Source organism: Phacochoerus africanus, chromosome 1 (assembly GCF_016906955.1).
Source record: "Phacochoerus africanus isolate WHEZ1 chromosome 1, ROS_Pafr_v1, whole genome shotgun sequence".
Classification (NCBI taxonomy): domain Eukaryota; kingdom Metazoa; phylum Chordata; class Mammalia; order Artiodactyla; family Suidae; genus Phacochoerus; species Phacochoerus africanus.
In genome coordinates, this window is record NC_062544.1 from 99,805,074 (window position 1) to 99,822,923 (window position 17,850).

The 17,850-nt window shown below is 36.9% G+C and overlaps 1 protein-coding gene across 28 annotated transcripts in view; it reads right to left on the reverse strand.

The window, feature by feature from the left end:
- CLASP2 (cytoplasmic linker associated protein 2) overlaps positions 1 to 17,850 on the reverse strand; it is a 204,308-nt gene that overhangs the window by 104,032 nt on the left and 82,426 nt on the right. For 14 of the 28 annotated variants that reach the window (XM_047769742.1, XM_047769668.1, XM_047769725.1 and 11 more), the window contains exons 9-12: positions 16,387 to 16,466; positions 13,778 to 13,870; positions 4,821 to 4,966; positions 1,623 to 1,758 (exon numbers count right to left, since the gene is read on the reverse strand). In XM_047769742.1, the coding sequence (XP_047625698.1) occupies positions 1,623 to 1,758; positions 4,821 to 4,966; positions 13,778 to 13,870; positions 16,387 to 16,466 (455 nt within the window). Of the gene's footprint in view, positions 1 to 1,622; positions 1,759 to 4,820; positions 4,967 to 13,777; positions 13,871 to 16,386; positions 16,470 to 17,850 lie in introns of all 28 variants that reach the window. The other 14 variants (XM_047769735.1, XM_047769717.1, XM_047769662.1 and 11 more) reach the window with 1 other exon arrangement.

Sequence of the window (17,850 nt, forward strand, 5' to 3'; positions counted from 1 at the left end):
TTTTAAAGTTCTCTATTATAACAAATGATAGCTTAAACAATATTTGAAGAATTGACAAACTGGTAGAAAATATTTGCAACATATATAAAACGGAATTAATATAAAGTCATCCCTCAGTGTCCATGTGGGTTGGTTCTAAGACCCTATAAGGATACCAAAATCCATAGATGCTCAACTCCCTTATATAATATGGTAGAGTATTTGCATGCAACCAGCCCACATCCTCCTGTACACTTTAAGTCATCTCTAGATTACTTATTATTGTTAATATAATGTCAATGTATAGATAAATAGTTGCAACTACAGCATAAATTGTTATGTAAATAGATGCCAGCAGGAGGCATACTCAAGTTTTGCTTTTTGGAAATTTTTGGAAAATTTTTTCCTGCCAGCACTTGCCATTAGAGGTTGGTTTAATCCATGGATGCAGAACCCATGGATAAGGAGGACTGATTATACTTATTATATATAAAAAAGGCCTTGGAAATCAGTGAGGAAAAAACACACAGATTATAAATTGGCCATCCATAGAAAAATTATTAAAGGAAAAAAAATACTTAACCACTCTAGTAATCTGAGAAATGCAAAGCAGAATATGAAATAATATTTCATTTGTTAAATTACTGAAACTTCTCAAAGACTAATAATATACAATCTTGGTAGAGAATGGAGAAAAAGAACTTCACAAACTTTATGGAGAAGAAATGTGAGGATAACTTAATGTTATGTCCTTTAAGAGAGAATTAATTTAGACATTAAAAAGAATTATATGTATGGACAAGGAAAGCTGCCCAAGCATATGATATTTAAAAAGTTTAAAAAACCATTTTTACATATGTGTAACATATAAATACCACATTTACATTTTGTAGTAGATATAGTTTGCATGGGCACAGAATAGAAATTTTCAAAAGTATATACTGAGTGGCTAGAGTGAAAAGATGTAGAAGAGGAGAATTCAAGGGAAGAGATTTATTTTTTTAACTGTTGTTTTGGGTAATTTCAAGATGTGGATGATGAGAAATATTAGAAACTTGTCATCTTTTATCACTGCCTAAAACATGTTTACTGTTTTACATTTGCCTGTTACTACCTGTAATGTGTATGTTGTGCTATATTTTGTATGCAAGGATGTTTACTTTGTAATCCTCTGTATTATTTAAATGTTTTATAATAACTGCGTATTGCTTTTATTATCAGAAAAATAACTCAGGCATTCCTGTTGTGGCTCAGCAGTAACGAATCCGACTAGTATCCATGAAGATGAGAGTTCAATCCCTGGCCTCAGTCAGTGGGTTAAGTATTCAGCATTGCTGCAAGCTGTGGTGTAGGTCACAGACATGGCTCGGATCCTGTGTTGCTGTGGCTGTGGCTATGGCTAGCAGCTGCAGTTCTTTTTTAACCCCTTGTCTGGAAACTTCCATAAGCCACATATACAGCCCTAAAAAGCAAAATAATAATAATAATAATAATAATAATTCAAAAGTAATTTTCCCTCAGGGTTTTAAAAATACCAATGATTTATTTATGTACATTGCAAGAGAGACCAGAGAGACAGACAGACACACAGAGAGAGGAGGGAAGACAGAAAAAAGGAAAGAGAAGGAAAGAAAAGAACCTACCCGAATTATGAATCTGATTGCTGCACATCCAGAAGTTGCCATGACTTTTGCACTATTGGGGACGAGATTAAAAAGTGTAGGTACAATGGCTTCAGCGCCATGATCAAACTTGTTTCCCAAAACTGTCGAAAGATGGCTACAAAGGAAGACGAAAAATACTTTTTTAAAAAAAGAGTGTAACATTAAATATAGATAGGACCATATAATTTTAAAATATTCTTTTAATGAATTAACTTAAAATTTTTTATTTTAACTAGTTCTAATGGCAGATAAACAAAAGAGAAAGGGAAGTGAAGACATTATGTATCTCCTTCTTTTTCTGGTTCTTTTAACTGTCTAGTGTAAAGATGAAATTTGGCATTTTACCTTCTCTTTACAGTGGCACTTGGAGAAGCCATCTGATCTCAGACTTTAACCATTAATATGTCAGATAAGACATTCCACTGTGATTGTCCTGACGTTTAGTCTTTATTCATCAGATATTTCCATTCTGATGCCCTAATATAAATCTTTTTATTTTTCTGCTTTTTAGGGCTGCACCCTCCGCATATGGAGGTTCCCAGGCTAAGAAACAGAGCTATAGCTGCCATAGCTGTCAGCCTACACCACAGCCATAGCAATGCCAGATCTAAGCAGCATCTGCGAACTATACCACAGCTCACGGCAACGCTGGATCCTTAACCCACTGAGAGAGGCCAGGGATCGAACCCACAACCTCATGGTTCCTAGTCAGATTCGTTTCCACTGCACCATGATGGAAACTCCATGATGCCCTAATATAAATCTTAGGTCTAACAATATTTTACAAACAAGAAAAATCTTACCCAAATCGGTACTCTTCAAGACACATTCTCTATTTCTATTAATGTTACCACCATTATTTTATTCACAAATACTCCCCCCTGACTTCCTGGTGTAGGATTTCAGAATTCCTGACTGAAAATACAACTGCACCATACACAGGTTCGTTGAGTGATTCTAAAGACATCTGCTTCTCTTTCCAAATCTGCAGTTACACAACTAATTCGGTCTAAATAATTCAACATGATTTTGGTTAAAACATTTAGGAAGCACGCTGTAATCAGAGTTCTGACAAAGCTTGTAGTTACTTAATCTCTCTATACTTCTATCTTATTTAAAATATAAGGCTGGGGTACAGTTAGCTCCAAAAATTCAGGTTTCTGATTCAAAGTGGCACTCAGACTCAGACCTACTTATTGGTGTTTAGTTAACCTTCAGTTTTGCAATGTGAAACTCAAATCAGAAGCAAAGCGGTGCCACCTGTGCCTGGGTGTTGCTGTCTTCCTTTAAAAAGTGGGACTTCTGGAGTTCCTATCGTGGCGCAGTGGTTAATGAATCTGACTAAGAACCATGAGGTTGCGGGTTCGATCCCTGGCCTTGCTCAGTGGGTTAAGGATCCGGCGTTGCCGTGAGCTGTGGTATAGGTTGCAGACGTGGCTCGGATCCCGAGTTGCTGTGGCTCTGGTGTAGGCCAGTGGCTACAGCTCCGATTTGACCCCCTAGCCTGGGAACCTCCATATGCCGCGGGAGCAGCCCTAGAAAAGACAAAAAAAAAAAGGTGGGAGTTCTATTTGGTGGCAGGTAATATACGTGGGAATCAGCTTGATGTTTTTTTGTTGTTGTTGTTGTTGCCACACCCACAACATGTGGAAGCTTCTGGGACAGGGATTGAACCCTTGGTACAGCAGTGACCCAAGCCTCTGCAGTGACAATGCTGGATTCCTAACCTGCTGAGCACACAGGAACTCCAGCTTGATCTTTATACGCTTCCTGGGATGGATGGGGTTGTGAGTGGCCTGAGCAGTGTGATTCCTATACACCAGCCTTTCTGGGGTCTCTACTGAATGCCCTGGGTGGTCCACAAGCTGTTTATCGTATAGCTTCCAACAGTAGTTCTTTCTGGTCCTCAGGATGCTGGACCTTTACATGCACAGATCAGTATTCAACTAGAGTCATGGGATCCCCTATAAAGATTTCTATAACTCTTTGTCCATGTATCTCTATTCTCTCCAGGATTGTGCACTGCAAATTTAGCACCTCAACTTTCAGAAACTCCAATCTATGTTTATTCTTCAACTCAGTGAAGCTGCCTTGCTCTGCTTGGGTTCTCCCTTCCTTTCCACAGTCCAGACAATTCATCCAGGTCAAAACTGTGCTGATCATACTGTTCAACTGATTTGTTTCAAGAATTACAGTCCTGCTCTGTCTGCTGCCATAATTGTCTGACATATTTTTGCCAGTTTTCTGGAAGAGGGCTAATCCTATACCACTTACTGCATCACGGCAAGAAGCAAATTCCTCACCACGGAATATATTTCAAGGTTGCATTTTGTGGATTTTTGTTCTGTTTTGCTATTACTCTTGATATTCAATTATTATTATATTGACTTTTTATCTAGCAATCTTGCTGTATACTTATTAAATATTCTTATTATTATTATACTGACTTTTATCTAGCAATCTTGTTATATACCCTCTTAATTATTATCTATCTATTCTCAAAGTTTTCTGTGCAAATAAGTATATCATCTGTTAATAATGACAGTTTTGTTCATTTTCTTGCAATCCTCATAGTTTTTATTTCCTGGGGGTTTTTGTTTGTTTACTGTTCTGACTAGGAATCTAACACAATCCAGATTAGAATTAATAATAGACATCTTTGTATTCTCTCTCCTCAAAGGAATGCTTATATAGCAATGTATATAACAAAGCATTCTGGTTGGGAGCAGTTGTAAAAGGAGTTTAAGTGTTCCATCATCCTTAAATTTTGGAAACATATAAATGTAAGGAATGGGTTTAGAATTTGATAAGTTAATGATGCATGTTACAATTTCAGGATAATTGCTAAAGTATCAGAAATAAAAAGCTTAATATCCAATTTAGTAAAGAGAAAAATACATATAGCCAGTTCTCAGACTCATTCATTTTCTTATAGAGTTAGCAACCAAAAATCCACCGGGGGACTTTTCCTACGTAAACCCATTTTAAGGTTGGTATAAAGTGCTAGTAAGAAAGATTTCTTCAAGCCACACAAATTTAATCCTTAAATATGTAATTTTTGGATCATTCATATGCTTTTTTGGGGTTATCCTGCAACTGCTTTATTTAAGAAGCACTGAATCAATGAGTACAAAATCCATTCATAAAAAATACATATCAAAAAAAGAATATACTTACGCTACAGTAATGCAAGCTTCTCTAACCACCTGGGATCTAAGATCCTTAGCTGAAAGTTTAAGTGCTCCATCCAACAAGCGTAAATGTTGGAAAAAGCAATCATACTGTGCAGCTCCAGCAACAAGCAACGATCGAATTTTCTTAAGCTGAAATAAAGAGAATTTTCATTATTGAATGAAAAAGTGGCAGCGCAAAAAAAAAAAAAAACAGAAAAAAAACAAAAAAAACCTAAACTTCATTATTTGAACAACAACAACAAAATTTCATCAGATTTATATACCTACATTCAGTTTTTTTTTTTTTTTGGCTTTTTAGGGCCACACCCGCACAAAGGGAAGTTCAAAGGCTAGGGGTTGAATTGGAGCTGCAGCTTCTGGCCTACACCACAGGCACAGCAATGTAGGATCCAAGCTGCATCTGTGACCTGCACCACAGCTCTGGATCCTTAACCCACTGAGTGAGGCCAGGGATCAGACTTGCGTCCTCATGGGTACTAGTCAGATTCTTAATCCACAAGCCACAACAGGAATATTCAGACATTTTAACGTGATTAAATGTATCTTATAAATAAACATGCAAACAAAAAAGGCTTTCTGGAAAAGAACATTATACATTCAGCTATATGCATAATATGTAATGTTTGAGTAGATAAGTAAATTTTAAATTTTTAAGGGAATTTAATTGTGACAAAATACATATTAAAATAAAATCTACCAATTTAATCATCTTAAAGTTTACAATTCACTAGCATTAAGTACATTCAAAATGTTGTGCAATCATTGTCTATCTACTAAGGAGCCTATTTTCAAAAGAATCAAATTTGGAAACTATACTGATCCATAAGCATAAAATCAAAGGGACTAACCATTAAGTAATCACCAACTCCAATATTTGAACCCATTATCACACTCACTTTGTGAAACAAATATTCCTAAACCTTTAAGCACAGGCTTGTCAAATGTTTTCCATCTAAACATCACACATACCTAATACCTTAATCAATAGAGCTACCCACAGGGGCACATTTATGCTCACATATATTCAGGAGCTAGAATTTTGTCTATTATACCCCTATTATGTATACTTTCACATTCAATTCTGAGGGGTTTTTTTTTAAATGATTTTTATTTTTTCCATTATAGCTGGTTCACAGTGTTCTGTCAATTTTCTACTGTACAGCAAAGTGACCCAGTCCAATACATATATACATTCTTTTTCTCACATTATCCTCTATCATGTTCCATTATAAGTGACTAGATATAATTCCCAGTGCTACACAGCAGGATCTCACTACTTATCCACTCCAAAGGCAACAGTTGGCATCTCTTAACCCCAGATTCCCAGTCCATCCCACTCCCTCCCCCTTGGCAACCACAAGTCTATTCTCCAAGTCCATAAGTTTTTCTGTGGAAAGGTTCATTTGTGTCATACATTAGATTCCAGATATAAGTGATATCATGTGGTACTATTCCTTTCTCTTTCTTCACTTAGTATGAGAGACTCTAGTTCCATCCATGTTGCTGCAAATGGCACTATTTTTTCTTTTTTATGGCTGAGTAGTATCCCATTGTGTATATATATATATATATATATATATATATATATATATATATATATACATACATATATATATATATACCACATTTTCTTAGTCCATTCATCTGTCAATGGACATTTACAATGTTTCCATGTCTTGGTTGTTGTGAGTAGTGCTGCAATGAACATACAGGTGCTTGTGTCTTTTTCAAGAAAGTTTTATCAGGGAGTTCCCATCATGGCACAGTGGTTAACGAATCTGACTAGGAACCATGAGGTTGCGGGTTCCGTCCCTGCCCTTGCTCAGTGGGTTAACGATCCGGCGTTGCTGTGAGCTGTGGTATAGATTATAGACGCGGCTCGGATCCCATGTTGCTGTGGCTCTGGCGTAGGCCAGTAGCTACAGCTCAGATTCAACCCCTAGCCTGGGAACCTCCATATGCCGTGGGAGCGGCCCAAGAAATAGCAAAAGAAAAAAAAAAAAAAGTTTGTCAGGATATACGACTAAGAGTAGGATTGCTGAGTCATACAGTAGTTCTTTTCTGTTGTTGTTGTTGTTGCTGTTGTTGCTATTTCTTGGGCCGCTCCCGCGGCATATGGAGGTTCCCAGGCTAGGGGTTGAATCGGAGCTGTAGCCGTCGGCCTACGCCAGAGCCACAGCAACGTGGGATCCGAGCCGCGTCTGCAACCTACACCACAGCTCAGGGCAACGCCGGATCCTTAACCCACTGAGCAAGGGCAGGGAGCGAACCCGCAACCTCATGGTTCCTAGTCGGATTCGTTAACCACTGCGCCACGACGGGAACTCCCCCAATAGTTCTATATTTAGTTCTGTGAGGTACCTCCATGCTGTTCTCCACAGTGGTTGTACCCATTTACATTCCCACCAACAGTGCGGGAGGGTTCCCTTTTCTCCACACCCTCTCCAGCATTTGTTATTTGTGGACTTATTAATGACAGCCATTCTGACTGGTGTGAGGTGGTGCCTCATAGTAGTTTTGATTTGCATTTCTCTAATCATCAGCGATGTTGAGCATTTTTTCATATGCTTGTTGGCCATCTGTATATCTTCTTTGGAGAAGTGTCTATTCAGGTCTTTAGCCCATTTTTCCATTGGGTTGTTGGCTTTTTTGCTATTGAGTTGTATAACTGTTTGTATATTTTAGAGATTAAGCCCTTGTCAGGTGAATCGTTTGAAACTATTTTCTCTCATTCTGTAAATTGTCCTTTTGGTTTTTTTTATGGTTTTCCTTTGTTGTGCTTGTCAGTTTGATTAGGTCCCATTGTTTTATTTTTGCTTTTATTTCTGTTGCCTTGGGAGAGTGACCTGAGAAAACATTTGTACAGTTGTTGTCAGAGACTCTTTTACCTATGTTCTCTTCTAGGAGTTTGATGGTATCTTGTCTTACATTTAAGTCTTTTAGTTAGTTTGAGTTTATTTTTGTGCATGGTGTGAGAGTGTGTTCCAGTTTCACTGATTTACATGCAGCTGTCCAGTTTTCTCAGCAACACTTGCTGAAAAGACAGTCTTTTTCCCATTTTATTAGGTTTTCTTTTTTTTTTTAATTTATTTATTTATTTTCTTTTTGTCTTTGTTGTTGTTGTTGCTATTTCTTGGACCGCTCCCGAGGCATATGGAGATTCCCAGGCTAGGGGTTGAATCGGAGCTGTTGATGCCGGCCTACGCCAGAGCCACAGCAACGTGGGATCCGAGCCGCGTCTGCAACCTACACCACAGCTCATGGCAACGCTGGATCATTAACCCACTGAGCAAGGGCAGGGACCGAACCCGCAACCTCATGGTTCCTAGTCGGATTCGTTAACTACTGCGCCACGACGGGAACTCCTTTTTTTTTTAATTTTTTTATTTTTTTCTAGGTTTTCTTAATTAAAGTTAAAAAAGATGGATTAAAGATGGAGAAGCATAAAAATAAAATACCACGGATATTAGAAAAACATTTGAAAGAATAACTATATAATCTTAGAGTATATAAGGATGGGATTATAAACGAAGGGGAAATAAGGCACTTAATAAGATTAACTAAAAAAATTAAAATGACAATATGTTAGGAGAAAATTGTCTGCAACATATAAGTACAATACACAAGTGATGACAATAAAGTAAGAAAAAGACAAATAACTAAATATCAGGAAAAACAAATATAAGAAAATGTTTTCAAACTTACTAGTGATAAGAAAATGCAAATTACAACAGACATCATTTTCCTCCATTAGACTACAAAAATTAAGAAGACCAAAAGAACACAGATGCTTTTACTGTAAGATCTGTAAGATCATGAACAACTAACATCTTTGTTCAAGATATTTTGATGACATCTACTAAAATTAAATTGTATCTACTCTTTACCCATCAACCTCACTTCTAAAAATTTAACCTACAATATTAAAAATTTGTTTTATAAATTTGTGCAAGGATGTTTATTGAAATTCTGCTAAAATAGTAAAACATGTAAAAACAAGTACATCTACATTTCTAGAAACATACATTCCACCAAAATTGAATTAAGAAGAAATAGATAATTTGAACAGATTGATCAATAGAAGGGAAATAGAATCTATAATTTAAAAAAACTCCCTACAAACAAAAATCTAGGACTGGATGGCTTCACTGAGGAATTTTACCAAACAATCAAAGAACTTATACTGATCCTTATCAAACTCTTCCAAAAGAATGAAGAGAAGGAACACTCCCAAAGTCTTTCTATGAAGCCACTATCGCCCTGATAACAAAACCAGACAAAGACACCACTAAAAAAGAAATTTATAGGTCACTATCTTTGATGAATACAGTGAGAAACAAAATATTAGCAGGGAGTTCCTGTCATGGCTCAGTGGAAACAAGTCTGACTAGTATCCATGAAGATGCAGGTTCGATCCCTGGCCTTGCTCAGTGGGTTAAGGATCAGGCATTGCTATGAGCTATGGTGTAGGTTGCAGACCCAGCTGGGATCTCAAGTTGCTGCATCTGCAGGGTAGGCTGGCAGCTATAGCTCTGATTTGACCCCTAACCTCGTAACCTACATATGCCATGGTTTGCAGCCCTAAAAAGACCAGAAAAAAAAAATTAGCAAACCAAATCCAACAATACATACAAAGGATCACATACCATGATCAAAGTGGTTTCAGCCCCAAGTTACAAGGGCGGTTCAACATACATGAATCAATCAGTGTGATACACCACATTAAAAAAAAGACAACACACTATCATCTCAAAAGATGTAGAAAAAGTATTTGATAAAATTCCACATCTATTCATGACAAAAACTCTCACCAAAGTGGGCACAGAGGGAACATATTTCAACATAATAAAAGCTATTTATGACAAACCCACAGCCAACATAATACTCAATGGTGAAAAGCTAAAAGTCTTTCTGCTAAATTTTGGAACACATAGGATACATACTCTCACCAGTTCTAATCAACATAGTACTGGATGTCCTAGCCACAGCAACCAGTCAGGAAAAAGGAATAAAAGGTATCCAAACTGGAAGGAGAGAGGTAAGTGTCACTATATACAGATGACATGTTATTCCATACAGAAAACTCTAAAGAATCTATACAAAAACTGTTAGAACTGGTAAGAGTTCCCTGGTGGCATAGTGGGTTAAGGATCCCATGTTGCCACTGCTGTGGCTAGGGTTGCAGGTGTGGTGTAGGTTTGACTCCTGGCCCAGAAACTTCTGCATGCCACGGCTGCTGGGAAAAAACAAAAACAAAAACAAACAAAAACAAAACCAAATGATAACAAAAACAACCTATTAGAACTGATAAATGAATTCAGCAAAGTAGCAGGATACAAGATTAATGGGAAATCTGCTGCATTTCTTTACACTAACAATGAAATATTAGAAAGAAAAAGTAAAAAAAAAATCACTTTTAAAATCACATAAAAAAATCCCTACGAATAAACCTGAATAACAAGGTGAAAGAATCATAGGCTGAGAGCTATAAAACACTGATAAAGAAAACTGAAGATGATTCAAAGAAATGGAAAGCTATCCCAGCTCAGTAAGAATTAATACTGAGTTTAAATGATCATACTACCCAAAGCCATCTATAGAATTAATGCAATCCCTATCGAAGTACTCAGCACATTTTCCATAGAATGAGAACAAGTAATCCTAAAATTTATATGGAACCACAAAAGACCCAGAATCGCCAAAGCAATCCTGAGGAAAAAGCTGGAGGCATAACCCTTCCAGACTTCAGACAATACTGCAAAGCTACAGTAATCAAAACAACATGGTACTGGCACGAAAACAGACACTGGATGAATGTAACAAAACAGAGCCCAGAAATAAACCCACATATCTATGGTCAATTAAACACTGACAAAGGAGGCAAGAATATAAAATGAAGAAAATACTCTTCATCAAGTAATGCTGGGAAAGCTAAACAGCCATATTGTAAATCAAGGAAGTTAGAACACTCCCTCACGTCATAGACAAAAATAAACTCAAAATGGTTTAAAGGCCTAAATATAAGACATGAAACAATACAACTCCTAGGAAAGAACATAGGCAAAACATTCTCAGACATAAATTGTAGCAATACTTTCTCAAGTCAGTCTCCCAAGGCAAAAGAAACAAGCAAAAATAAACAAATGAGACCTAATCGAACTTTATAAACTTTTATATAGCAGAAGAAACCATAAACAAACAAAAAGACAACCTATGGAATGGAGAAAATATTTGCAAACAATGCAACCAATATGGGCTTCATTTACAAAATATAAAAGAGCTTGATATAGTTAAAACAAACCCCAATCAAAAAATAGGCAGAAGACCTAAACAGACATTTCTCCAAAGAAGACATACAGATAACCAAACACACATGAAAAGATGCTCAACACTGGTATTATTAGAGAAATGCAAATGGCAACTACAATGAGGTACCACCTTACACTGGTTAGAATGGCCATCATCAAAAAGGCTATAAGGGCATTCCTGTTGTGGCTCAGCAGGTTACAAACCCGAGTAGTATCCATGAGGATGTGTGTTTGATGCTTGGCCTCATTCAATGGGTTAAGGATCTGGTGTTGCTGTGAGCTGTGGTGTATGCAGGCAGCTGCAGCTCAGATGTGACCCCTAGCTCAGGAATTTCCCTATGTTCCAACTACAGCTCTGAAAAACAAAAAATAAAAAAAAGTTTACAAATAACAAATGCTAGAGGGGGTGTGGAGAAAAGGGAACCCTCCTATGAAGAATAGTAGGAGGTTCCTCAAAAAACTAAAAATAGAACTGCCACATGATCGAGCAATCCCACTCCTGGGCATATTCTGGAAAAGATAAAGACTCTAATTTGAAAAGACACATGCACATAAATATTCACAGCACTGTTTACAACAGCCAAAACGGGGAAACAACTTAAATGTCCATTGACAGAGGAGGAATGGATAAAGAAGATGTGGTACATATATACAATGGGAAATTACTCAGCCACAAAAAGAATAAAATAATGTCACCTGCAGCAATGTGGATGAATCTAGATCATACTAGGTGAAGTCAGAGAAAGACAAATATCATACATCACTTACATGTGAAATTTTTAAACATGATACAAGTGAACTTATTTACAAAACAGAACTAGATCCACAGACACAGAGAATAAATTTATGGTTACCAAAGGAGAAAGGGAGAGGGATAAATTAGGAATTTGGGATTAAGAGACATACTCACTACTATATACAGAATAAACAACAAGGACATACAATATACTCAGTATCTTGTAATAACCTATAACGGAAAAGAATCTGAAAAAGAATGTATATGTATAAATGAATCACTTGCTGGATACCTGAAACTAACACATTGTAAACTGACTATATACTTCAATTAAAAAAAAAAAAAGCCAAAACACAAGAACATCAAGTGGAAAACACGTTAATAAAATATATCTTTTAACTAAGGAATATCTGCATATATAGATCTGCATTCAAATATCTGAGTAACTATTATATACCTGACATTTAGGCCAAGTATACTGAATGGTATGATTTGCAAAACATAAAATACCATTAGTAAATAATAATAGCATGATCTCATTTGTTTTTACAAAAGAGGTGGGTGAGGGAAAAACCTGTGTTTATCTTGTCATACGTGTTTGAATACATAAACATTGCAAAGGACATACCTCAAGATGAAAACATGTTTCCTTAACAGGGAGTAAACTTACTTTTTCTTTACAATCTTCTGCATTGTTTCATTTACTGCAATGTGCCTGTGTCACTTTTCTAATTAAAAAATTAAAAACCCATCTGTGTTTCCAAATGCATTGTTAAAGTAAAACAAAAAGTATCAAGTACCAAGTCTGTATTTTATTTTGACAACATTTAATTTGTCATGTTTCTCCACAGGATACCAGTGACAGGGGCTTTTCTACAGCAGACTAATCTCAGAACTGAAGAAAGAATAGTGAATCACATTTAACAAATCTGGAGTAACATATTCTCTGTTAAAATATTTTAAGATCTTAAAATATGCAGACTTTCTATCAAAGAAAAGCTGAAAAATGATCTTTTGTTCATAGTGTCATGACGGCCAATGTGTCAGTGGGCCATGTTTGATTTCTTAATCAAATGGAGATTGGCAGCTCTCAGAACAGAAGAGAGTCTTAGATGGAACCCCTTTGCTGGTTTCTTGGGGGTACTGATATACTCATTTGGTAACTCTGATGTAAATTTGACAAAATTTAAAATATAAAATCCTTTGTCAATGCAAATACTTGAAAATTTATCAAATATTTTCTTAAGGTATTTAGGCTAAATATTCTTAACACGAGGAAATCATACCCCCCCCACACACACTTTATTACAAATCATGGGTGGAAAATATTTATTACATTTCGAGAGATGTGAGAAAAGAAAGAAAAAAGCCAAATGGACATATTCCTGTGAATTTATGTCAACAGTGTGAAAATATTAAGCACGCAGGCAGAGTGAACTGCTTTTTTCTTATCCTTGTAAGAACTGAGGATGGGTGCTGATGAACAACCATGAAGTCCAATGGAGCGCCAGGGCCCTGAGGCATCAGTGAAGTACATTAAATAGACACGTGAACAGACTAGCAGATGGGTGAGAAAGGCTGTGTCTGATCAGGAGAGCAGAAAAGGCCAATTATCTCAAGTGTTTTCCAGAAAGAAATGTTACCTATCAGACTACTTCGTAAGCAAACACCAGACAGTACTACTGCTGAAAGTTCCCGTGTGGTGCAGTAGGTTATGGATCTGGTATTATCTCTGGCTTGGATGGCTGCTGTGGCATGGGTTCGATCCCTGGCCCAGGAACTTCCATATGCTGTGAGCATGGCCAAAAACATAAAAGTAGAGTTCAGATAGTACTACTACTGAATTTCCATGTTTTTTGAAAAAAGAGGAGAGGAATAAGAAAATAAAAAACTTACTGCATTGGCACGTTGATCCCAGTCGTGTTTGTCATCTGACAAAATTTCCCTGATTTTATTTAATGTTTCTTCAAGTTCTCGACTAGAATAAATCTTAAAGATGCAAAATTATAATGTTAATATTTCTTACCATAGCAAAATTATGCCCTGATGTTCAAAATAACCTTTCAAGTAATACAGCTATTTCCCATTCTAGCACCATTTTTAAATGGAGAATGGAAATACATTATGGACATCATAAAATAAAATGCTCTAATTTATCTTCCTTACCTGTTACCCATATGCTATTTCTCCACTCATGACTAACCTCAAATACATTCTTAAAATGCTTTGTCATTGAAAAACAAGATGCTAACATCCTTCAAATTAATACAAATTGGCCTGATTTCTCAAAATGACTTCAGGTTTATAACACAGCCATTGCATTCACATTCCAATAGAGAATATCATGAAAGGACATGTTTTAAGTTAGTTAGTCCCTCCTCCACCCTTCCCCATGCTAGACTGTAGCCAGGAGAGTTACAAGTTTTTAACCTTCTGGAGCCATCTATTTGTCAAACACCATTATCCTTTCATTCACTTAACAAATAATCACGTAATAGGGATGTAATATTCTTGGCACTACAGATACCGTGGTGAGCAAAAATAGATGTGGTCTTTGCCTTACAGAGCTTATAATCTAGTCAGGGAAAGGAAAAAGAAATTTATCAAATGATATAAAATAGGAAATTTCAGAAAGAAAATACCAGCAAAGAGACTTACACCCTGCCATGAAAGTATATATACATAATAGGGAGTTTGGACTAGTGAGGAAAGTCAAGCTTGAACTGAGAGCTAAAGGATGAGGCAGACATCATTAGACAAAATGGAGAGATATAAGCCTTCCCTTTAGGGAACAGCAAGTGCAAAGCTCTGTGAAACTGATACAAGGCCAAGTACAGGAGTAAAGAGTGCAAAGGGAACCAGGGAAGAGTCAGCGACCCAGACCTAAGTCAACTCCAGTGCACAGCATTTCTCTACGTCACAGTCAAGGTTCAGAAGTGGGTGTGTGACACAAATAAGTTCAGTCAGAGTGAAGTTCACAAGTTTTACATGATCAACTGGAAAAGAGACAGAGGGCAGTGAGGGTGTGAGGCTTGAAGAGCTGCAGCCATGATGCTGACCAAAGGGCAGACAATGAAGAAGAATCCAGAAATGAGAGATGAGAAAGAAAGGGGGTCCTAGACACTATCTGAGTAGTATAATCAAATGCTATCATCAGAACAGCCCTACTTATATTTTTCACCTTCAATAGCCATGAAATCCCCCTTTTACTTAAAGGGAGTTCCCATCATGGCTCAGTGGTAACAAACCCAACTAGTATCCATGAGGACTCTGGTTTGGTCCCTGGCCCTGCTGAGTAGGTTAAGGATCTGGCATTGCTGTGAGCTGAGGTGTAGGTTGCAGACGAGGCTCAGAGCCCACATTGCTGTGGCTGTGGCATAGGCTGGCAGCTGCAGCTCCAGTTCCACCCATAGACTGGGAATTTCCATACGTCACAGGTACGGCCCTAAAACAAAACAAAACAAAACAAAACAAAACAACCCAAAAAACAAAAAACTTGCCAGAGACAAAGCTTAAGAAGCAGCAGAGGGACTAGATAACATGCTATTTGAGAAGAATTACTGGAGGCTTCCCAGCCTTTCCTGCCTCCCACTTTCCCCTCATAAAAGCCCTCCTGACATATTTTAAAAGAAAGGCAGGTCCTTGTACCACTCCTAATCTTATGATGATGCATTACTCTGGAATATAATGCAAGGCTCCCCCTTCCCCAGAAAAGAAAGAAAGGGTCAACGCAACAATTTACTTTAGTGAGGGGGGTACATATTTTTTTAAACATTCTTTTAGGGAGTATATAAGTAGAATAAGTTTGAATACCACCAAGTTGGAAATTGGTTGCAGTAAAATAATTCCTAGGTTTCTGACTTGTGCAACTGATTAAGTGATGATTTTCACATTAAAAAACACAGGAAGAGTAGGTTTGTAAGGGGAAGATCATGAATCCAGTTTAGGGAAGGCTGAAAGAAGAAGTCAAATAAAAAATCAGTGGAAAAAATTACTTTCACATTCAAGAGAGGTCTGGTTTAGAGATAAAAACCTGTGCATTATTACTGTAATGGCAGGAACTGAAACCATGGGTTTGAAGGATGTGATTTATAAGAAAATGGAGAGTGAGAAGAAGGGCTCAGAACTAATCCTTAAGAAATCCCAATATTCAGCAATCAAGTTGAGAAGGATATGTCTATCAAGAAGACAGAGATGAAGTGGACAAAAAGGTAGGAGAAAAAAAAGGAAGACTTATATCACAAGGACCTTAAAAAAAAAAAAGTGGATGTAGTGTAATGTAATATGATCCAAGAATTTGGATTCAATTTTATTTCACCTTCACTAAAAAAATCACTTGAAAATCTAACTGTACTAACAAGTAATAGTTTGGTAATAAGTCAAGTATTTTATTTAGGTAGTCAATTAAGGAAAAAGAGTATGAATAAAGGGACAAAAACAAAAAATTGTATGAACAAGCACACAGGAAATATTCGTGGGGAATCCCACTTTACCAGTATCCTTACCTGAATAGAAGGGACATCTGTGAAGGCTTTTATAAAATCATCTTCATCAACTGCTCCGGCACCTCCTTCCTTAGAGGCACCTGCTAATTAAAGGGAAATTTATTTTTGAAATTTTACTTCTAAGCATTTTGGCACCAAGAACATCAAAAATATTAACTCTTTGATATGAACAAAAGCACAATTTTGAGACATTCATTTTATAAGAAGGCATTTTTAAAAATCTCCAACTTTTCAGAAAAATCAAGATCCTTAGCAGTAACTGACTATCTCTTGGAAAAGTATTAGAAGAGACTATGTAGTAGAATCCAGAGTTGCCGTGAGCTGTGGTGTAGGTTGCAGACACGGCTTGGATCTGGCATTGATTTGGTGTGGTGTAGGCCGGCAGCTGTGGCTCTGATTTGACCTCCATGTGCCTCAGGTGCAGCTCTAAGGAAAAAAAAAAAAAGCAAAAAAAAAGCTTAACAGTTTAAATGACACTAAATGTCAATATATGATGGCAAATAAGTGAGGCAGAGGGCCCATGTGTGCTGCAGTGGTTAGAAAAGCAAACGTGAAATAAATGCAGGTTTGAAACTAAATTTAAACATGCAAACAAATCTTCCTTTATTTTATTGCACATACACGATAAAAAAGTAAACTTAATAGGCAGCAGTCGTTTAATTAAATTACATTTTTTCAGTTCCAAATCCATTCTTTTATGTTCTGTGATCATGGGCCTAGGATTGAGCAAACCATTTTTATGCTGATTCTAATTGTTTCCTGTTAAACTGTGCTAGAGAAACTGGAGGCTGAAGAAAGAAGGGACCGACTAGCTCCTTCCTAACTGCTTCCAGTTCTTGACACTAAAACCCTAGCAACCTGGCAGGACAATCATTTCAGTAGAACTCCTAGTCTTTTTTTTTTCTTTCTTTTTTCTTTTTAGGGCCTCAACTGCGGCTAGGGGGTGAAGAGGAGCTGCAGCTGGAGCCTGTGCCACAGCCACAGCAATTGGGATCCAAGCCACATCTGCAACTGACACTGCAGCTCATGGTAATGCCAGATCCTTCCAGATCCTTAACCCACTGAGAGAGGTCAGGGAGTGAACCTGCATCCTCACGGATACTAGTCAGTATCTTAACCCACTGAGCCAAAAGGGGAACTCCTCTTTTTGCATTCTTTATTCACCAATACCCATTTAACAACTTTCATTATATTCTCTCTAAAAATAACTGTTGTGGATTCTGTCTTCTGACTAGACTATGGCTGGTAACTACTTAACGCTTTTTTCTTCATGGTAAAAATCCAACACATGAGATGGTTTTCAAGTACATAAGATGCACAGTCCAATAGACAATTAATTTAAAAATCTCTCCAATTAAGAAAGTAAATAGAAAATATCTAAGTTTATTGTCTAGAAGGAAATATTAATACTTCAAAACTTGATTCAAAAAATAATGTCATCTTAATTAAAAAAAAAAAAAAGCT